This window comes from Arachis duranensis, chromosome 5, assembly GCF_000817695.3.
Source record: "Arachis duranensis cultivar V14167 chromosome 5, aradu.V14167.gnm2.J7QH, whole genome shotgun sequence".
NCBI lineage: Eukaryota > Viridiplantae > Streptophyta > Magnoliopsida > Fabales > Fabaceae > Arachis > Arachis duranensis.
The window spans coordinates 25,455,051-25,478,650 of record NC_029776.3 but is presented as its reverse complement, the minus strand read 5'-3'; the positions used below and the strand labels follow the sequence as shown (position 1 = coordinate 25,478,650).

The 23,600-nt window shown below is 33.8% G+C and overlaps 1 protein-coding gene, 1 non-coding gene and 1 pseudogene across 2 annotated transcripts; 2 read left to right on the top strand and 1 right to left on the bottom strand.

Moving 5' to 3' along the window:
• LOC107488851 (vacuolar protein sorting-associated protein 55 homolog) overlaps window positions 1–13,768 on the top strand; it is a 24,106-nt pseudogene extending 10,338 nt beyond the window's left edge.
• On the top strand, window positions 1,019–1,122 carry LOC127748052 (small nucleolar RNA R71). The gene has a single exon (XR_008009995.1). It is a non-coding gene; the product is annotated as a small nucleolar RNA R71 (small nucleolar RNA).
• A 4,650-nt stretch (window positions 13,769–18,418) lies between the features above and the next one.
• LOC107488871 (WAT1-related protein At3g28050) lies at window positions 18,419–22,188 on the bottom strand. Its single transcript, XM_016109648.3, has 6 exons — window positions 21,811–22,188; window positions 21,610–21,723; window positions 20,615–20,864; window positions 19,088–19,246; window positions 18,826–18,977; window positions 18,419–18,701 (listed from the first exon to the last, which is right to left on the bottom strand). The coding sequence occupies exons 1-6, from the start codon at window positions 22,119–22,121 to the stop codon at window positions 18,554–18,556; spliced, it is 1,134 nt and encodes a 377-aa protein (XP_015965134.1). The 5' UTR covers window positions 22,122–22,188; the 3' UTR covers window positions 18,419–18,553.
• Window positions 22,189–23,600: the final 1,412 nt, after the last annotated feature.

The following is a 23,600-nucleotide window of genomic DNA, read 5'->3' as shown; positions in this document are numbered from 1 at the left end:
GAAGTGCACTAAAGCTAGTCTTTCCTTGGGAGTTGGCTAGGACTTGTGGCTCAAGTCAATTCATCCACTTGACTTTCCTTTGTTTAATAAGGGTTAACTAAGTGGTAGCAATGAACAATTCTCATCACAATTGAGAATGATAATTAGGATAGGACTTCTAGTTCTCACACCTTGCCAAGAGCCTTTTATAGTTGTTAGTTTACTTTCTTGCCATTTATCTTTCATGCCTCTTATCAAAACCCCAAAATAACTCACAACCAATAACAAAACACTTTATTGTAATTCCTAGGGAGAACGACCCGAGGTTTGAATACTTCGGTTTATAAATTTTAGGGGTTTGTACTAGTGACAAACAACTTTTGTATGAAAGGATTATTGTTTGGTTTAGAAACTATACTTTACAACGAGATTTCATTAGTGAAATTCTAAACCGTCAAAAATCCAATCATCAGTACTCTGCTCAGAATTTTTTGTCTGTTGCTGAGAAGATGATGCATAAGGCTTGATATTTCTAAGCCTATTTCTTCCACCATTATTAAAGCCTTGTTGGGGCTTTTGTTGATCCTTCCATGAGAAATTTGGATGATTTCTCCATGATGAATTATAGGTGTTTTCATAAGGTTCGCCCATGTAATTTACCTCTGCCATTGCAGGATTCTTAGGATCATAAGCTTCTACTTCAGAAGATGCCTCTTTAGTACTGTTAGATGCATTTTGCCATCCATTCAGACTTTGAGAAATCATGTTGACTTACTGAGTCAACATTTTGTTCTAAGCCAATATGGCATTCAGAGCATCAATTTCAAGAACTCCCTTTCTTTGAGGCGTTCCATTATTCACGAAATTTCTCTCAAAAGTGTACATGAACTGGTTATTTGTAACTATGTCAATAAGTTCTTGAGCTTCTGCAGGCATTTTCTTTAGGTGAATGGATCCACCTGCAGAATAGTCCAATGACATCTTAGAGAACTCAGATAGACCATAATAGAATATATCTATCATGGTCCATTCTGAAAACATGTCAGAAGGACATCTTTTGGTCATCTGCTTATATCTTTCCCAAGCTTCATAGAGGGATTCACCATCTTTTTGTTTGAAGGTCTGAACATCCACTCTAAGCTTGCTCATCTTTTGAGGAGGAAAGAACTTAGCCAAGAAGGCCGTGACCAGCTTATCCCAAGAGTCCAGGCTATCTTTAGGTTGAGAGTCCAACTATGTTCTAGCTCTGTCTCTTACAACAAAAGGAAAAAGCATGAGCCTGTAGACTTCAGGATCTACTCCATTAGTCTTAACAGTCTCACAGATCTGCAAGAACTCAGTCAAGAACTAGTAGGGATCTTCTGATGGAAGTCCATGAAACTTGCAATTCTGTTGCATTAGAGCAACTAATTGAGGTTTCAGCTCAAAATTGTTTGCTCCAATGACAAGAATTGAGATGCTTCTTCCATCAAACTTGGACGTAGGTGCAGTATAATCACCAAGCATCCTTCTTGCATTATTTTTGTTGGGTTCGGCTGCCATCTCCTTTTCTTGTTTGAAAATTTCAGCAAGGTTGTCTCTGGATTGTTGTAATTTAGCTTCTCTTAGTTTCCTCTTCAGAGTCCTTTCAGGTTCTGGATCAGCTTCAACAAGAATGCCTTTTTCCTTGTTCCTGCTCATATGAGAAAGAAGAGAGCAGAAAAGGAAGAGAAATCCTCTATGTCACAGTATAGAGATTCCTTTATGTTAGTAGAAGAAGAAAGAAATAAAGAAAGGAGAATCCAAATACAAGGGTGAGGATAGGGGGCAGAGATTTTGAGATAAAGAGAAGTGTTAGTAAATGAATAAATAAATAGAATAAGATGAGAGACAGAAGTTTTTGAAAATAATTTTGAAAAGGAGTTAATAATTTTCGAAAATTAAGATACGAAATAAAATTAAAATTAAAATTTAAAACAATTAATTAATTAAAAAGAATTTTTGAAAAAGAGGGAGATATTTTCGAAAATTAGAGAGGGAAGAGTAGTTAGGTGGTTTTGAAAAAGATAAGAAACAAACAAAAAGTCAAATAGTTAGTTGAAAAAGATTTGAAAATTAACTTTGAAAAGATAAGAAGATAAGAAGTTAGAAAAGATATTTTAAAATAAAATTTTTTTTGAAAAAGATGAAATTTTGAAAAAGATAAGATAAAAAGATATGATTTAAAATTAAAATTGATTACTTTACTAACAAGAAACTAAAAGATAAGATTCTAGAATTTAAAAATTGAACCTTTTCTAACAAGAAAGTAACAAACTTCAAATTTTTGAATCAATCATATTAATTGTTAGCATAATTTTCGAAAATAAAGATAAAACTAAGAAAAAGATTTTTGAAAAATATTTTAAAGGATTTTCGTAAATTAATAAGAAAAATGAAAAAGATTTAATTTTTGAAAAAAGTTTTGAAAAGATAAGATTTTTAAAAATTGAAAATTTGACTTGACTTACAAGAAACAACTAATTTTAAAATTTTTTTGATTAAGTCAACCCAAATTTTTGAAATTTTGAGAGAAAAAAGGAAAATATATTTTTTTAAATTTTGAGAGAGAAAAACATAAAAAATGACTCACAACATGAAAATTATGAATCAAAACACATGATGCATGCAAGAATACTATGAATGTCAAGATGAACACCAAGAACACTTTGAAGATCATGATGAACATCAAGAACATATTTTTGAAAAATTTTTGATGCAAAGAAAACATGCAAGACACCAAACTTAGAAATTTGCAATGCTTAAATACTATGAATGCACAAATGCATATGAAAAACAACAAAGAACACAAAACAAGAAATTATCAAGATCAAAACACTATGAATGCATGAATTTTTCGAAAAATGCAAGAACAATATGAATATGCAATTGACACCAAACTTAAAACATGACACAAGACTCAAACAAGAAACACAAAAATATTTTTTATTTTTATGATTTTATTATTATTTTTTTTGAATTTTTTTTCGAAAAACATATAGGAAAAAGAAAATAAGAAATTCAAAAATTTTTAAGAAGAATTTCAGGAATCTTTCAATGTTAGCCTAAAGCTCCAATCCAAGGGTTGGACATGGCTTAATAGCCAACCAGCTTTAGGATGGCATTACATGCATTGAGGTGATTAGTTGAAGTCTCATTCCAAAAGGATTGGGATATGGCTTTATAGCTAGCTAGAATTCAACATGCTTCATGAAACTCTAGAATCCATTCTTAAAAATTCTGAAGCCATAGAATAATTTATTTTTAATTAAAATAATTTTTTTCGAAAATAGGGATAAATTTTTTTGAAACTTTTTTTTGAAAATAAAACAAAAAGAAAATTACCTAATCTGAGCAACAAGATGAACCGTCAGTTGTCCAAACTCGAACAATCCCCGGCAACGGCGCCAAAAACTTGGTGCACGAAATTGTGATCTCTAATAATGGCATTCAACTTGGTATGCCCGTTTATAACTCAGCACACCTTACGTGAGTAAGGGTCGATCCCACGGAGATTGTTGGTATGAAACAAGCTATGGTCATCTTGTAAATCTCAGTCAGGCGGATAATAAATGGTTATGGAGTTTTCGAATAATAATAATAAATAAACTAAAAATAAAGATAGAAATACTTATGTAGATCATCGATGGGAATTTCAGATAGGCGTATGAAGATGCTGTGCTCCTTCTGAATCTCTGCTTTCCTACTGCCTTCATCCAATCCTTCTTACTCCTTTCCATGGCAAGTTGTATGTAGGGCATCAACGTTGTCAATGGCTACATCCCATCCTCTCAGTGAAAAAGGTCCAAATGCTCTGTCACGGCACGGCTAATCATCTGTTGGTTCTCGATCATGTCGGAATAGAATCCATTGATTCTTTTGCGTTTGTCATCACGCTCAACAATCACGAGTTTGAAGCTCATCACAGTCATTCAATCCCGGAATCCTACTCGGAATACCACAGACAAGGTTTAGACTTTCCGGATTCTCATGAATGCCGCCATCAATTCTAGGTTATACCACGAAGACTCTGATCTCACGGAATGGAAGGCTCGGTTGTCAGGCGAGGGCAACCATGCGTCGTGCATTTGGAATCCAAGAGATACACACTCTAGCTTTCGCTTGTAGAACGGAAGTGGTTGTCAGGCACGCGTTCATAGGGACGGATGATGATGAGAGATCAATAGCCTCCTAAGATGAATAATAGAATAAAACTGAGACCAAAGATGTAACGTGGTCAAAAAGACCGAATGGTCAGAGACACCTAGTACAATAGTAAAATGTCCTATTTATACTAGACTAGCTACTAGGGTTTACAGAAGTAAGTAATTGATGCAGAAATCCACTTCTGGGGCCCACTTGGTGTGTGCGTGGGCTGAGCTTGAGCTTTACACGTGCAGAGGCTTCTTTTGGAGTTGAACGCCAAGTTGTAACGTGTTTTTGGCGTTCAACTCTGGTTCGTGATGTATTTCTGGCGTTTGACTCCAGAATGCAGCATGGAACTGGTGTTGAGCACCAGTTTACGTCATTTAATCACGAATAAAGTATAGACTATTATATATTGCTGGAAAGCTCTGGATATCTACTTTCCAACGCCGTTGAGAGCGCGCCATTTGGAGTTCTGTAGCTCTAGAAAATCTATTTTGAGTGCAGGGAGGTCAGAATCCAACAGCATAAGCAGTCCTTTGTCAGGCTTTTATCAAAGTCTTGCTCAGGTCCCTCAATTTCAACCAGAAAATACCTGAAATCACAGAAAAACACACAAACTCATAGTAAATTCCAGAAATGTAAATTTACCATAAAAACTAGTGAAAACATCCCTAAAAGTAACTATATCCTACTAAAAACTACCTAAAAATAATGTCAAAAAGCGTATAAATTATCCGCTCATCAGATATGCTACAACTGCAAAGAGACTGGGCATTTCAAATCTGATTGCTCTAAGTTGAAGAAGGAGGAGAGGCCGAAGAAAGGAAAGAAGAAAGGACTGATGGCTTCTTGGGAGGACTTGGAAAATGACTCTGAAGATGATGAAAAATCAGACACCAAGTCTCAACCGTGCCTTATGGCAGATCACGTTGAACAGGTAGTATTTCATAACCGTGACACTGAAGACCTCCATCTCATGATTGATCATCTTTCTGAAAAAATTAGATGCTTCTTACTTGATAACCAAGATCTTGAATCACAAATCACTATTCTTAAAGCTGAAAATGGTTTTCTCAAAGATAAATTAAGGGAGGCTGAAACTACTGTTGAACTTGTTGAAGAAAACAAGCAGTTAAAAGCTCAACTTAAAAGTTGTAAAAGGCATCATTTTGTGGTTGCATATCTAAATTGTTTTAAAGAAAATAAAGATTTGCTTAAAGAGGTCAAAAGGCTCAAAGAAGACTTAGCCAAGTTTACTCAAAGTTCTGAAAATTTAAATCAAATCTTGGCTAGTCAAAAACCTATTTATGATAAAGTTGGTTTGGGTTTCCATAAAACTTTAAAATCTGTTGAGAAATCTTCTTTTGTTAACATGGTCTCATCTTCTAATGATACAATATTTCAAAACCCAACAAGCTTTAGCAAAACAGCAACTCAAAGATTTTGTAGATTATGCAACCGGAATGGCCACTTTCCCATTCAATATTTCTTTGGTGAAAGAATGATTGGTAACAAAGTTTGTAAAATTGTTTTTGACTACAATGGTTTGGGATAAAAAAGATGGTTTAACGTGAAAGGATCCAAGAAGATTAGATACCTAAGGTCACTTGAGCTCATTTTGTAGGTGTGCCTAGCATCCAAGCGGAAGGACAATATGTGGTACATGGACAGCGGATGCTCTAGGCATATGACCGGAAAGGCAACCTTCTTCATTAAGCTTGATGAGTATGATGGAGGGTTTGTCACTTTCGGTGATGATGGTAAAGGAAAAATAGTGGCCATTGGAAAAGTTGGTAAAAGCTTCTCATCTTTTATAAATGATGTTCTTCTTGTTGATGGTTTGAAACACAATTTACTAAGTGTGAGCCAATTATGTGATCTTGGATATGAAGTTATTTTTAGAAAATTGGTGTGCTTAGTTATTTGTGAAAAATTTGGGGATATTTTATTTGAAGCTAAAAGGTGCAATAATGTGTATGGTTTGACTCTTGAGGATTTAAAAGATCAAAAAGTAACATGTTTTACCTCTCTTGAATCTGAAAAATGGCTTTGGAATAAGAAATTGGGTCATGCTATCATGTACCAAATTTCTAAGCTAGTTAAGAAAAACTTGGTTAGAGGAATTCCAAATATTAAATTTGATAAGGATATTACTTGTGATGCTTGCCAATTAGGCAAACAAAATCCTCTTTTAAACCAAAAGATGGAATTTCAACCAAGAGGCCATTAGAAATATTACACGTTGATCTTTTTGGTCCAACAAGAACTTAAAGTTTGGGAGGTAAACACTATGGTTTGGTGGTGGTGGATGATTACTCTAGATTTGGATGGGTACTTTTTCTTGCTCATAAGAATGATGCTTTCAATGCCTTTTCAACCCTTTGCAAAAGAATTCAAAATGAAAAAGATTTAAAAATAGCCCGCTTAAGAAGTGATCACGGAAAAGAATTTGAAAATCAAGATTTTTAAAAAATTCTGTGATGATTTTGTAATTGCTCATAACTTTTCATGCCCTAGAACCCCTCAACAAAATGGGGTGGTTGAGAGAAGGAATAAAAACCTTCAAGAAATGACTAGGGCTATGCTATGTGAAAATGAGGTTCCAAAATTTCTATGGGCTGAAATTGTAAAGACAGCTTGTTATATTTTGAATAGGACTATTATTAGAAAAGGGTTAAAGAAAACCCCTTATGAGCTATGGAAAGGAACCCCTCCTAATCTTAAGTATTTCCATATTTTTGGATGTAAATGCTTTGTACTTAACAATAAAGAAAATCTTGGTAGATTTGATCCAAAATCCTATGAAAGGATGTTTGTTGGATACTCCACCACTAGCAAGGCTTATAGAATTTACCTCAAAGAACATAGAATCATAGAGGAATCCATACACGTTTCTTTTTGTGATACTAATTCAATTCCCAGTGCTGTGATTGAAGATGATACAGATTGTGAAGATGTTGTCAACAAGGAAGCAAGTGAAGAAAATCCCAAATCTGCCCTATTGAAGAATCTGTCCGCCCAAATTTATCTCATCAGGATGAAGGAGACATTTCTGTTTTGTCTCTTGAGCCAGTAAGAGAATCTGGAACAGAACAATCTACTGAAGCTCATCAAAGCTCAACCTTACCCCAAAAACCAAGAGAGTGAAAGTCTATGAGGGGTTATCCTCATGATTTTATCATAGGTGACTCTTCCCAAGGAGTAACCACAAGATCCTCATCCAAAAAGCAAGCCGAGCCAAGCAATGTGGCTTTCTTATCCCAAATGGAGCCTCACAATGTGAAGCAAGCACTTGAAGACCACTTTTAGGTCAAAGCCATGGAAGAGGAGCTTGCTTAATCTGAAAAGAATGAGGTTTGGACACTTGTACCTAATCCAAATGGTAAAAAGGTAATGGGTACTAAGTGGATTTTTAAAAATAAATTGGGTGAGGATGGAAGTGTTGTTCGTAACAAGGCTAGACTAGTGGCCCAAGGTTACGATCAAGAAGAGAGTATAGATTTTGATGAGTATTTTACCCCGGTAGCAAGAATGGAAGCAATTAGGTTGCTTCTTGGCTATGCTGCCCACAAGGGGTTTAAAATGTTTCAAATGGATGTCAAATGTGCTTTCCTTAATGGGTTTATAGATAGAGAAGTATTTGTGGCTCAATCCCCCGGTTTTGAAAGAAAGGAATTTTCAAATCATGTTTTTAAACTTTCCAAGGCTCTTTATGGCCTAAGGCAAGCTCCAAGAGCTTGGTATGAAAGGCTTAGTGCTTTCTTGTTGGAAAATCAATTTCAAAGGGGAACCACCGATACAACTTTATTTATAAAAGTATCAAATGATGATATTCTTCTTGTTCAAGTTTATGTGGATGACATAGTGTTTGGATCGACCAATGAATCCTTGTGTGAAGAGTTTGGAAAACACAGGACTAGTGAGTTTGAAATAAGTTTAATGGGAGAACTAACATTCTTTCTTGATCTCCAAATTAAGCAAACTCCTAGTGGCATTTTCATTCACTAAGGAAAATATGCGAAAGAGTTAATCAAGAAATTTGGCCTAGAAAATTCCAAACAAATAGGAACACCAATGCATCCAAACACTAAGCTTGATAAAGATGATGATGGCCGAGATGTGGATGAAATTCAGTATAGAGGAATGATAGGTTCACTCATGTATCTTACCTCCTCTAGACCGGCATTGTACAAATTGTGGGCATGTGCTCAAGATTTCAATCTCACCCTAAATAATCCCATCTTTCAGCCGTAAAAAGAATCACAAGATACATTAAGGGAACTTGTGATTATAGTTTGTGATATCCTAGACCTAATAATTTTGGTGCAGTAGGGTTTTGTGATGCAGATTATGCGGGAGATCGGGTGGATAGAAAGAGCACCTCCGGAATGTGTTGCTTCCTTGGAAGCTCACTTAACATGTGGTCAAGAAAGAAACAAGCCACAGTTGCTCTATCCATAGCCGAAGCTGAATATATTTCTGCCTCTGCTTGTTGTTCATAATTAATTTGGTTAAAAACTCAGTTGGAAGATTACAAATTAAAAATCAATAGCATACCCTTATTTTGTGACAACATGAGTGCAATAAACATTTTCAAAAATCCTGTTTTGCACTCTAGAACCAAACACATTGAAGTGAGATATCACTTTATTAGAGAACATGTGCAAAAGAAAACTACTGATATTCAATTTGTAAAATCCGAAGAACAACTTGCAGACATTTTTACTAAACCCTTGTGTGAAGACAGATTCTATACTTTGAGAAACAGTTTGGGAATGTTAGAATTAAAATCTGTTGATAATTTGTGAATCTTCTGATTCTGTGTGATTTTGTCTCGTAGGTAGGGAGGAGACAAATTGGAAGACGTGACAAACTGGCATTGATACAGGGGGAGATTCATTCTGTTTTTAGTGATCATGGGCCCAAACAAATCTTCTATTGACCATCCATAACCTTGGCCTGTTTCCTTTTGATCCTCATTTTTTAATCACACCTTTAGGAAGTTGTCATATCAAATCTTTTAGGAAAGAGTTGTTGCCAAATCAAAATCTTTTTCTCCCTCATCCCTTGATTCTAGGAGCTAACCCTTCAGTTTTAATTTTAAAATCTTTCTTTGATTAATAACCGCGCCACTTAATGGTCCATTACCCCCATTACCCTCTCTCTTCAATCAGCATTAAATGCTCTCATAACCTCCCACCTCTCCCCAATCTATTCGGTCACTCTTTCATCTTCCCTCTCCCTTCTCCATTTTCATAACATGAAAAAGAAGGTTGCTCCAAAAAAAAGTAATCGAACCCCTTTCTCCAAAAATCCTCTATTTTCTCCTACCCCTCAAACACATACTCATATTCACATCCACTCTACGTCCTCCTCATCACCATCCTCCTACTCAACGGAATCTATGAAAAAGAAAGTTATTCAGCCAAGACAGTCATCTCGAAAGAAAGGAAAGGAAAAGGAACCAGTGTTCGACGAAGAAGATGAGTCCCAAACTTCTCTACCTCATTCACCACCAAAGAAAGCTACTCCTCAGGCTGGTGGGCGCAGTGCACAGCATGCAAAAGTTTACATTCTTCGTAACACCAGGAAACCACCGAATTTGGAATCACTTGATTTCAAAGATAAGTACAACAAAGGTCACTCACACTTTGATCTAGGAAGATTTAACTCATGTGCTTCATATGAGTTCCATAATGAAGTCATGAAGAAGCGTTACTTATGTGCGACCCACTTAGTGAACTTGGAATCACTTGCTACAAAAGGAATCAACTTTGTTACACTCTTTGAAAATCTGAAATGGACTCCCCTGTTCAGCATTCAGAAACCTGTGTATCCTGCCCTAGTTCGTGAGTTCTAAGCGAACATGAGGTTTGTTGATGGCGCTATTCATTTATATGTCAAGCGGGTTCACATGTCCCTGAACAGAGAAACAATCAGTGCTACCTTGGGATATGTCGATGAAGGAGCAGCTGCTTATATGACGGGAAAATGGGATTCGTAGGTTGGGGTTACTTATCAGATAGCTATGAACCAAATATGTGAGAACTTCTCCGGTCTGGATGGCACAGTTCTGACCCACAAGGCTCTTGCTCCTGAAAGAGCACTGCTGCACCGAATCATCAACCATATTCTGATGCCTCAAAGTAGCTCATATCACAGAGTAACCGTTTCTGATACTTTAGTGCTTTTTGCTATTATCACTTCTTCTCCTATCTCTTTTGCATATTTAATGGTGAGACACATGTGGAAATGTGTTAGAAGTGACAAAAAGGCTAATCTTCCTTATGGAATCTTTCTTACATGCATCTTTGAATATTTTAATGTTGATTTAACTAATGAGGATGTAGAAAATAAAGTTTCCATGATCAAAGGAGGAGGCGCTACTGGTTCCGTAAAAGGTACCAAAGGAAAATGCTCCATGCCGTCTGAACCATCTGAAAGTGATCTTGAGAGTCGTCCTAACGAGCTAGCCAAGGTTGCAGAATCCATCAAAGAGGTTCTCACTGAATTCTCTAATATGTCAAAAATGATGGTACAATCCTACAAAGCTGCTCGAAAGCAAGCATATGAGAATGAAAAAGCCTGGACCAAATGCAAAGAAAGAGTGAATCTGATGATTCAGAATCTTGAACAAGAAACGGGGGCTGCAAATGAGGATGATGTATCTGGCTCTGAGTATAACCTGTCTGATAATTGATCTATTTGTCACTTATTGAACTCTAGTTATGTTTTGGTATTTTGTATGCTGTTAGATATTCTGGACCACTGTTATTTTGTTAAACTCTTGAATATTCTGGTTCTAGTTATATTTGTTTGCATACCATTGTCTTCGATTTTTACAAGTTTCCCATTGATGACAAAAGGGGGAGGAAGAGCTGAAAATTTGAAAAATAACAGGGGCTGAAATCATTTTGATTCATGATCACCCCTGTGCATACATTCTATATTCCAATGGTCATGCTTTATGATTAATGATCTAATTTATGATTAATGATCTAATAAGTTGATATGTTTTCTTTTTGGAACTTATTTATGTTTTGATAATTCCATTGTGGTCTGATATGTTGAATGAATGCTCTGTTGGATTGACAATTTTCTGCAATGTTGAATGATTATGTTTTTGCTCTGATTGCTGAAAAATTTTCCTTTTGATCAAATGATTAGGTAGCAAAATTTTTTGGGATTATCAATTGATGAGTTTTTAATTGAAATGTACTCAGTACTCAGAATTTTTATGTTTGTATTGAGCAGAAAATCATTTATATGATAACAAATTAGTTTTGTTTATCACTCTACTTCTGCTCATAAATCAAGCTGTTCAACATTTCAAATATTTCATATATTGAATACATTATGGCTTTAAGCTTGATTCTAAAAGTTACAGGTAAAGCTTCTCTTGATAAAATGGTATGTATTAAAAGGGAGCTATGTAACATTTGGAAAGGGAGAGGAATTCTAATCTTCAAAGGGAGTACTCTAATCTCTAATTTCTTTTCATTTCAATTTTTTAATAATGTTTGTCATCAAGGAGGAGATTGATGAGTTTGGAAAACTCCAAATTAAATTGATGATGATCAAACATTATTAATATAATTAATTACAAAATTATTAATTTGAATTTTAATACATATTTGCTAATTAATAATTTTGTTACTTGTAGAATATGCTTTGGGCTGAAAAATAGCAAGCCCAATGGAAACATAAAATTCAGCCTTATGCAAAAATGTTTAATACACTGGCTGAATTATTGTTATGCATTATTGGGCCTAAAAATCTTTAAGCCAACCCAATTGTTTCCTTGAAGTAAGACCAACAAAGCTTGGTCCAAAATTGAAAAAAAAAAGGTTGCATGCTTCCACGGATACCACATCTTTCATTTTGTGGAATTCAAATTTTTGTTAAGTGGAGTTAATGCAGACATTGGAAATATGAGAGAGAAAATGCAATTGATTTGATGGCATCATTAATACTACACGCTACTAAGTAAAAGGAAAGTAGGAATTAATTCATTTTGATTTCTTTGTTCAAATCCATTGAATGCTTTTCTTTCTACTCTCTATCTTCTCTCTCAAACTCTCGGTCACATCCATAAAAAATGGAAGCTAAGGCAAGTTATCAAAAAAAAAGAAGAAGAAGCTAGTATCAAGACCATTGTGATGATGGCATCAAGAAAAAGAAAATCTGAAGTATGGTGTGGCTGAGATCTTTACCACAAAAGGTAAGATGTGGTGAAGTAATCTCAAGCCTTCCATACCCGAAAATGGAAGAGATCCACTTTGGTCAGAGGAAGAAGATCCTTGGAAGCATGGCTTGTCTCTACTTTTGATCAACCACCACAAGAGGTAGCTACTGTAGCTACGTGGAGGAAGAAGCAGAAGTTAGAGCAGATGGAGCTGTCATCATCAAGAACTCATCAAGGGCTAGGAATCCTTCTTGGAGTGCAAGTCAAGATAGAAGGCCCGGATTCATGAAGATTGGTGACAAGGGAAGATGCAGAGGTAATTGCATGTTGGGTTTAACATACGGTTTCCTCTCCTCTCTCTCTGGCCGAACCAGTTTTTGCTTGAAGAAGAAGAAGATTAGCTCGGTTCAAGAGTTTCAACCTTGGAGGCTTTCCCTTCTATAAATAAGGGAGAACAGCTAGGACTTGAAGCAAGGAAAATAGTGAAAGCACAGTGTTCCTATAGCTACCCCAGCTAATAGACGTTCTTCTCCTTCAATATTTTCTGTTTTGTAATTTTATGTTTTGTTTTGTCTGTCTTGAGTCTCATGAAAAAAAGGCAAATAGTGAGGTTTGTATGAAAAAGCCATAGAGCAGAAAAAGATAGAGTATACAAAATTAAAGGAAAAAGCCATAGATGTCCTTAGAGATCCTTTGTACATCTGTGTTGTGTTTCATGATTCTGTGGAAATTTCCTTGCAAGTTGGGTTACCACTTAGCAATTGAAAGCTTGGTAGGTGACCAAGTCAAGTTCAGGATTAGGGATTAGATTCTGGACTTATCCCGGATAGGAAGGATAGTTCCTAGGGAGAATTGGTGTATGTAATCATGATTATTATAGTGAAATTCCATCATTGTTGTGGTGGAGACTGGATGTAGGCTGCATTGCACTTGGCAACTGAACCAGGATACTTCGTGGTGTGATTTTCTCTCTCTCTTCTACTCCATTTCTGTTTCTACTGCATAGGAGATAAAACTAGAAAATATCTCTTGCCTGGTTACGAGATAAAAAGAAAAAGTCTCATGGCTAGGTACGAGACAAAAAGTAAAAAGTCTCCATAAGTCATTTCAAAGGCTAGCAAGTGCTACAAGCAAAAAAAAGGGGGCTAAAATTCAACCCCATCCCTTCTCTTAGCTACTGATAACCATCATCAACTATTGGAAGCATTGCCATTCCAAGTATTCTAAAGCATTCTGGTGTTATTGGTTGGGGACCCTTTGCAATGGAGCGTTTATCTTTCTTCGTGTTTGTATTAGCCATATTGTGTTTCATGGGGATGAGTGATGAAGATGACTATTACAGTATGATATGAGATGGAAATCCACTAGGCATAATTTCATGTTTAAAAACGGATTTATTCTTTATGCGCGCTATTGGTTCTCTTGCTTTTATAAGCTTTCACCAAGACATTTCCCCGTTTCAAACTATTGAAATTGAATGCCATTACCATGTTGCTGAAAATGATTTCCAAACCTTAGCAACTGTAGGGGAGCTTTCGACCAAAACATACGAAATTTTGACATACTTTGTATATGTATGTATGATTTACCGTCGGTTGGGGAATGAGGCAACAGTGTTATTATCATAATTGAGTTACACTTGTTTAGATAGTGGATTGCCACTTCAATACAATCGTGAATTAAACTCTTAGGAAAGGAATTTAATCAATTTATCATAATTACGGTGCCCCAAGTTTTTTCTTACAGAATTGTTAAGGCTAATGATATTTTCGTTGAATTTGATTGGAAATTGGATTGATATTCTAATAATTGTTTATGAAGGAACTTGTTAATACGGGATGAAATAAGGATAAAGAATTTTTTTTGGTGTAAGTAAGGATAAAGATTAAAAATGTGTTTAGAAAGCATAAAATTAGAATTTTCTTGAGAAATAAATTCTTTTTCTTGCTTTTAAAACATAAAAATTACATGAATTCAAACTCTTTTGAGAATTTTAATTCTCATCTTCAAGCCCAAGATAAATCACAAATCCAACCTAATGAAATTTGAATTTAAAGTTAAAATATCTAAACTAATCCTAACATAATTTGATTTTTCAAATATTTCCATTTCTCTTTTCTTTTCTCCCTTCCCTCTGTACGAGGTAACATTACATATATTTTAACCATTCCTTTTCCATTTAATTCTTTTTATTCCAAATTTAAGAAGTGGGTGAGAATTGAATTGCATATCAATTCTTTCTAGAATTCAATTCAATTCCATCTCATTAAAATTTCCAAACACACTCTAATTAAGTACAAATTCTAAAACTAAGCAGCATTTGCAATAGCCACCAAAGGGTTGAAGAGGACCGATCATATGAATGTTAGTACAACCAAGGAATTCATTTGTCCATGACAGCAAATCTCTCTTAAGTCTCTAGACTAAGAAAATCACTAACAAAAACAGAATTTTCTGACCACAACAATCACCTTGAAAAGACATGAGCATGAGCAAACAACTCAGAATATATGCTTAATTCTGTAGTGCCCTTTTCTCATTTTCTTCTCTATTTCGCATTTTGCAAAACATTTTCAAGTAGCATTCAGAAAATGCAGCATGAAAAGAGTAGGACCTCCACAACTTAAACCACCACAGATTAGAGCCTCTGAATGGATGAACAATTTTAATTATTGACATAAAGATTCACATCAATTGTATTTTCCATTTAAAAAAGCACAATCATTTGTTCTTTGCACACAACCACACCACATAACAATTGTACTGCACATTAATTAGGGAAAAATTAACACAAAGCACGCCCAAGTCAACTAAGAATCTAAGATATATTGTACAAAGTCAAAAATTGTCTCAGAATCAGAATTTACAGAGTGATAGTGAATAATGCAAAGTATATAGTTCATTCACAGTCACAGTTAAAAAGAACAACAATTAAGAATACTGAAATTCAACATCAAAAGGAGCTAGATTTCGTTTGAAGCAGAACCTCTAACACCACAAATCACATAATTCTTAATCTTTTTTCGAGCTTACGGTGTCAGAAGGCAACGCGAAACTGTGGCGCATTGGATTCAACGGCGGAGAGGAACTCTATCCCTACAGTATCATCAGCCAAGGCGAAATCCCTGAGTCAACAATCAGCTCAATCCCATCTTGCCCAAGAGCTTCCTCCGCAGCATAACCATACAGATTTGTGGCACTTCGGTTCCTACAAAATCATTGCAAATCAAATCCAAGAGAGTGAAGGGGCGGAAAAAACTCTAAATGTAGGTCCCTCACTTCCCACAATTCATGCAATCAACAAGACAAGGACAGAACATATCAAAACCAACATGCACATCCATTTTTAGCTAATACAGTTGTGCTGCGAAGATGGGCGGACGAGAGAGACGACAGAGGGAGAGGAAGAGAAAAGGCATCCATAAATTGAAAAGGCATAATGACTAACTAACCTCTAAGCGTTGAGGCAGCGTCTTAAACGGCGGCGGCGAAAGCAGGTTGCGCAGCGACGAAAGCAGGTTGCGGCGTTATCTGAGGCATGTTGCGGCGGTGAGAATTGGCGAATGAGAGATACAATAGAGGAAGAGGATGAGAGAATGGCGATGATTGAAATTGGATGAAAAACCTTAACAGACATACTTCTCTTATCTGAATCTGAAATTAAAAGGAAAAAAGAAAAAAAAGTGTAAAAAAACAAAAGTTAGAGAGACCAATATCTAATTATTTTTTTTTAAAATGGAGTATATTTTATAATTATTTTAATAATAATTATATATATATTCTTATTGTAAAATTGTGTTTGCTTCTAGATTAAAATAAAATTTTTTTTATTAAATTTTGTACCAAAAAAATTATTTTATGATAATAATGATGATGACAAAGATATTGATATGACATAGTAATAACGTTTTTATGATTTAAAATCTAAAGTTTAATCATTAAAAATGTGTTAAAAATATAATCATTCATGGACATCTTCTATCGGCTTAAACTTTTGGGAAAAATCTATTATATATTAGTATATTACTAATTTTACAATCAAAATGTGTCACATGTCACTTTTTCATTGTAATTGAAATCAAATATTTCCCGTTAAAATTAAAGAGTTCTACATTTCTCCGTACTAATTTTACAACCAAAATGTGCCATATGTCACTCCCTCGTTATATTACAATTAAAATCAAATCTTTCTCTTCAAAATTAAAGAGTTCTTTCTTCCCCCTACTAATTTTACAACAAAAATGTGTAGGGGTGTCTATGGATCGGATCCGATCCGCATATCCGCGGTGTTTATCCGAATCCGATCCGAAAATTGCGGATATGGATCCGATCCGCAAGACTTTCGGATCGGATCCGCACACTAATCGGATCGGATTGCGGATTTTGTGTTGGTATCCGCATATCCGTCTATCCGCAAAATTAAAGAAATAAATAAATAAATATTCTTTTTATGTTTTATTTCAATTAATAATTATCATATATGTTATATTATTTTAATTTATTATTTAAGAAAAGTATGTTTAATATTTTTTTAAGAGTAAACATATTTAAAAGAATAGAAAAAATAAATTTTATTGATATTTTGTGCGGATCGGATCCAAACTTAAAAATTGCCGAGATTGGATCCAATCCGATCCGCGTTGACGCCTAATTCTTAGAAGGTTGTTAAGAGGTTGAGTGATACAAATAGAGTGAGTCGAACCAATTTTTGTTTATCTGGCCAATTTTGTGTTATGATTGTGAGTTTTACTAAGTATGGTTACCAACAACAGTTTCATTGGCATTGCAGAAAATACCAAACAAGTTCCGTAGGAAATATGGTGGTGAAATGCCAAATCCAGTGAAACTCCAGCCTCCAGATGGCACTGAATGGAGAATAGATTGGACTAATCGTGACGGTGAGATTTTGTTTGAAAAGGGTTGGAAAGAGTTTGCTACATTTTACACTTTGGAGAATGGTCATGTGTTGTGGTTTGAGTACAACGGAACTTCTAACATCAAAGTAAACATATTCGACATGACTGCCCTCGAAATTGATTATCCTTCCAATGGTCGAATCGGTGATGACAACTCGGTTGAGATTTTGGATGAACCGCCGCCACGAAGGGACCGAGGCCGGCCGAAGACTCTCTCTTTTTTTTTCTATTTCTCTCTACTCTTCCCACTCTATATATAATTTATATTTTATATTAATAATTTGACAAATCAAAATATGTCACCCGATATATTTTATTATAATTAAAATAAAATTTTTTCTTTTAAAATTAACAAACTCCCTCTCTCAGTCTTCATCTTTATCTTTCTCTCTCTTTTCTCTCATTCTCTATTTTTTCTATCTTTTTGTTCTATAAAAAATAAAATTAAAAAATAATATAATTCAAATAAAAAATATTATTGTTATATAAATATTTTTTTAGTTTTTTCTCATTTAGTTTTAAATTTTATTACTTATTTTTCTAAAAAATATTTTCATTTCTCTTCTTTCAAATATTTATTAAATATAATTTAGAGAGAATATTAATATTATGATTAAAAGTTAAATCAAGATTCAATTATTTAAAAAAATTAATTTTAAGTTAATTTTATAAATATCAATATAATTTTTTTATGCTAATAGCTAATTATATTTTTATATACATAGAGAAAAAATATTATTTTTAAATAACAAGCATAAAAATTAATTATTTGTATTTGTATAACAAACTTAACACCTAAGTCAAAGTATACAAATTAAATCGTTTCAAATTTTAGATAACGAATATTAAAATTAATTGTTAGTAATAAATCAAATTCTTTCAAATAAAAATAATAACTAAAAATCTTATAATTTAATTTTTTATCTACAGAAATCATAATTTTCTTAGCCGACGGAAACTTTTGTCCCCTACGATCTTTTTGTAAAAGTAGTTTGATTCTATAAAATCTTTTGTCCTATAATTTATAATATCAGAATAAAATTGATATAATTTTAAAAGATTTATATTCCCGTAACGTAATTTCGGATAAAAGTCTAGTATCACTGTAATATCGTTTCTATATCTGTATATCATACATTCTTTTACGAGTAAATGAGATATAAAACTCATCTAATATAAATTTCACGATGCAATTAATAATAAAGAAATATATGCTTATTCACAAATGATCTTATAGAAAACAGTATTCCTAATATATATAGAAAAAAACGTGTGAGAATTATTACAAATATAAATTGAAGAATATTTATGTACAATCCGTGTTCTTTTTGGGCAACAGAGGTGCTGTTGAAGATGGAACAAATTCATTGTTTTTTACTACCATATTTTCCTCTTGAGCCATTGCCCACATCACAGAATAGAATCCTATAGCTATTGCAACAGCACCAATCACGCTGCACAAAATATATAGAAGTAATTAATTAATTAAGTAATTAATTAATTAAGTAATAAATTCACTGTTCAAGATGATTTATATATATATAGTCGTAACTAAAAATTAAGAGAGAGAGTATATACCTTCCAAGATAAAGAGTGTCACCAAGAAATGTTATACCCATAGCAATAGCAACGACCATTGCTAAAGGATTGAACATGGCTACATACACTGGCCCTTTCTTACGGCATGCCCATGTTGTCACCACGCTTCGTATTGATACCACAAAAATTGCCTATAAACCAACCATTATATAATCTAATATATATACATAGTTTCTTAAAAGTATTTACAAATATCCCCCTAAACTTTTTTTCAATGATATAGCTTTCAATTTGTACTTACCGAATAAAATATGGATACCAATTCCATATCAGGCTTAAGTATCCAAGCTTTTTTATTATGCTCTGCAAACAAGGCTACTATGGCGGAGAGGACTACAACAAAACCGCAAGCTGTCGTTGTTACTACAAATTCTTCAGGATAATCCTTGATAATCCATGTCTGCAAAATTAAAGCCAAATAAAATAATACTTATTCTAAAGTACTGCAAACACAGCCATTCACAAGGGCAGTTTTCTATTTATCCTATAATATAATGCGAACTTTATTGTTCTTTAGTTTTCAAATTTTCAAAGCGTGGTTTAGTAAGATTCTCGAATTTTAATTTTTTATATATAGTTTTTAACTTTTCGTTTAAATTTCTGTCATATATTCTTAATTAGTCCAGCCAATTAGCTAGCTATCTTTGTATACTTTAAGAAAAAGGGAGAAATCTCCCGACACATAATACAGAATCTAGTGCATGTGCATTGGTTCATCCTAAAACTTATAAAACGCCTAAATAATTATCTAATGGTTGGATTGGCATAAAGTTTGATAAAGTGACTAAAATTCACAGATTGCAAAATTTAGACACTGCATATGTACATTCTTGAAGATTGAGCATCCATGTAACTTTGGTTTATCTTATTAATTTGTTTTTATCTATCTGCCATCCTAAAAAATTGAATGCATTCTTAATTAGATCAATAAATCTAAACACAAGTACATAATATATCATTTGTACTTAGATACATTGATCTAGTGATGATGTACTAGTTCAACATTTAGAAAAAACAAATTTACATGTTGTGAATAAATCACAATTAAACCCGTATAATTTAGATTTAACTAAAGAATTTAGCTAATATGTGTCATAAAGGCAAAGATTATTATTAGTAAAAGTTTCTAAATATTTTACTCTAATAGATGTATAATAAATATATTTAAAACATAAATTTTGTATATTTTCTATACAGTAATGCCTATATAGCCAATAAATATTATTGTTTAGAATCAGCACCTGACTATCAATAATTTATATTTATATTTACAAAAATTTGCACACAAGAAATATATAGTTTGTAGGGATTGCAATATAATAATGTTGCATTTTTTTGGTAACCTGAGGATTAAAAACGGGTACGGTTAGAGTGGAGATATTCTCAACCTGCGGGTAGAGTTATTGTTGGATCCAAACCCTATCTTACTCTATCCATTGTCACTCCTAATAGTTTGTACCTATATTTATCTGAGTTTGTACACGTAAGTTAATATAATTTGTTGCTACATAGTTTGCACACATGAAGTAGTAAAATTATTTGTTGAAAATAATTTAGTTTTTATACTAGCTAAATGCTGGTCAAAATTGCTAAAAACTACTGACTTTAAGAATTTCTGTTTTCCACGAAAACTTCTTCAATTAGTAATAGTAACATGAGCTAGTGTTATATAATTGCAAATTGCACCAGACGAGTCATCATCATTGACTTTCACGTCCACCATTTAAATAGGATAATATAATTAGATGATAGCAACTTGCTTAGTTACCTGAACAACAAACAAGATTGAAAGGCAAAAGCTAGCAGTTGCAAGAAGAAAACCACCAAGAATCCAGTTTGAGTTTGCTTCTGCTGAGAGATAATTAGTTCCAATTTTATTTGGCAAGGAACCACTAGTACCACTTAATGTTATTGGCATCCCTTTATATAAGGTAACGATTAATGCCCCTGCAATGGAAACCACTGTCCCAATAATTTTTGCATAGCTGCTATGTCGTTTCATATTCAGATTTTCCATCCTGCTTGCAAGCCCACATCGTTATGTTAATTATTAAGTCCAAATTTCTTTTCTTTAATTTCTTCTCATGTAATGATTAAATTAAATATGTATATATTAAGGAAAAAATAAACAGGGAATTCAATCATAAAATAATGAAATTAGTTGACCAAGAGAGTCATCTACAATCTCAAATCAATTTTACAAGTTATCGATCGATGGTGGTTGTAGTTGCTTAGAAGTAAAGGCATGAGTGTGTTTAGAGGTCTCATCACTCATCAAGTACTTAAAAAAATATGACATGATGATCGAGTGCAGTCTACAATAATCTAAAATTAAGTAAATCTTTAAGTTTTTACAATTATAATAAGAATTGGGAGAAGTTTAATGCATAGTTTTTTTTTTAATATCCATAAAATGGATTTTGTTCTTTATAATATTTGAATACTATTTTAACTAATTTCACATTTTATTATTCTTATATACATTTAATAAATAAAAGAGTAGGTTAATAAGCCCGTTACACTAATAATTATTAAGCATTATTTGTGTGCTCAATACATAAATTAAACCGTCTAGTTCAAACGAGTTTTTTTCTCTGCCACCGAACTGAACTGAACTAAGCTATGCAAATAAAACTACTTCAATTGTTTCAATACTATATTTTCGTTTAACTCAAGCAATTAGCAAAGATAAGTTACAAGATTTAAATGACAGCAACAAAAAAAAAAAACACAAAAATTGTGATTAGTGGCGAGAATTGAAACCTGGAGAAAATGGCAATAATGAAAGTGAAAGCAGGGATAAGATCCACCATGGCAGAGGCCAGAGTAGGAGAACTGTATCCAATACCGGTGTACATCAGGGTCTGCACTGTAGTACTGCATCGAAAACGTTAAAGACGAAATTAGTACTTAGTCGAAACACGAAAGAGCAATTTAATATACTCCGTAAGTCCAAATATATACCTGAGACAACTAAGGAGTAAAATTCTAGAGAGGACAGAGGTGGGGATAGGAGGAGGAGGAGGGGCATTTCTGTAAAAGAAGAAAGTGGACGGGAGAAGGAAGAAGAGTGCGAGAAGGTTGGAGTAAAGAATGAAGACATAGTTGCTCATTCCATTGGTATTGGCGGATTTCACCAGAGTGTTCAATCCCACCTCCAAGAACTGAACTGAGATCATTGCGGCGGTTATGCTAACTCCCACTCGCGTCGCCATTAATTCGTTCGAGAAAGTGATGAACTGTGAACTGTGATAATGAACGTCGAGGACATTCATTTATGTGTTTGTGGTCCACCTTACTTTCTTTTCTGATTCCACGGTTTCTGCGTGCACGCACTATGAACCAGATGAATATAATTAAAAGGTATTAATCTAATAAAATTTAAAAAGTTTTTATGTTAGTTCTTCTCTTTAGTTTTTTCGGTCCTTGTAAAATACATATTTTTTTAGTTTTAATACCAAAAATATTATTTGTTTTTTAAATTTTAGTTTTTAGTCCGTCTTTAAATTTAATAATATATTATTTAAATTTTTACTCACTTTTATGGTTTCTGAAGGTTGTAGTAGGTTTAAAGAAGTGGGGTTGAATCTATGCCTTCCTTTTAAGTTGCTGTTATGACCTTTTAAAATAAACTTTCAATTTTGATTCTGTTTGTATTCAGCAGCGGAAATTTATGAGACAATTTATTTTTGTCTCATTAATATTAGAAAACAGAACACAACAGAGAAGAGAAAAGCTAACACCAGCATGTATCCTGGTTCGGTTGCCTTGTGCTATGCAACCTACGTCCAGTCTCCTCCACAACAATGGAGGAATTTCCACTATAGTTAAAAGTACATATACCAATTTTACAGGATTGACCCAATCCTTTCACACTCAAGTTCTAACCTAACTTGACATTGGCTATGCTAATACCTAACTATTCACTCTTAGTGCTAACCCGACTAAGAAATGGATACCTTACAGATACAAGATAAAAGACATAGACATACCTAAAGAAATCAGAAAATAACTCTAGGCTTTTCTCTCAAGTGTATCACTCAATCTTTTTCCACTCATGACTTTTACTTGAGCTTTCTCACAATGCCTTTTCTCACAAGAAATTATAGAAAGATAAACATAAAAAAGTACATCACAATCTGTAAAACATGAAGGAGATTGACTTCATTAGCAGCTTCTTTGCTATGTGCAAAACCAGATTTGCAAACCTCAGATACAGTTCTTCAGTATTGGCCGAATGCTTCTTTGAAAGAAAGCATTATCCAAGTAGAGGAACTTCTTTGCAGAACACAACTTTCAAACTTTAGTTTTCTCTCCTTGGTTATGAATGAGCAAAAAGCTTCTTTTTAACTCCTTGCATGTTCCTTGGTTGCTCACTCTAGGTCAACTTCTTGAGTCTTGAGCTTCACCAACCCACAAACTCATTTTTTCTCATTAAACATCAGAGTAGAAACTTTGCTTTTGACATCTCCATTTTGACCGAAAGCCATAAAATAGCAACCACAAAAGTCTTCCAATGGTAAAACGAATCAGAACCCTTGAAAACCAACTTGGTCCCCAAGACATGCTTGAGATCATGGATTTACAACAGAGAGAAACATAAACCCTCTTTTCCATATAGCTTAAAATGGAGTGGCTGAGAGTTGAAGATGAAGAGAAGAAAGTGTGTTGCATGTAAAAGAAAATGGGTTACCTTTAACCTAAGCTTGATTTAGTTTGTATTTGCTGATTAGACTTCTGCGTTTCAAGCTTGA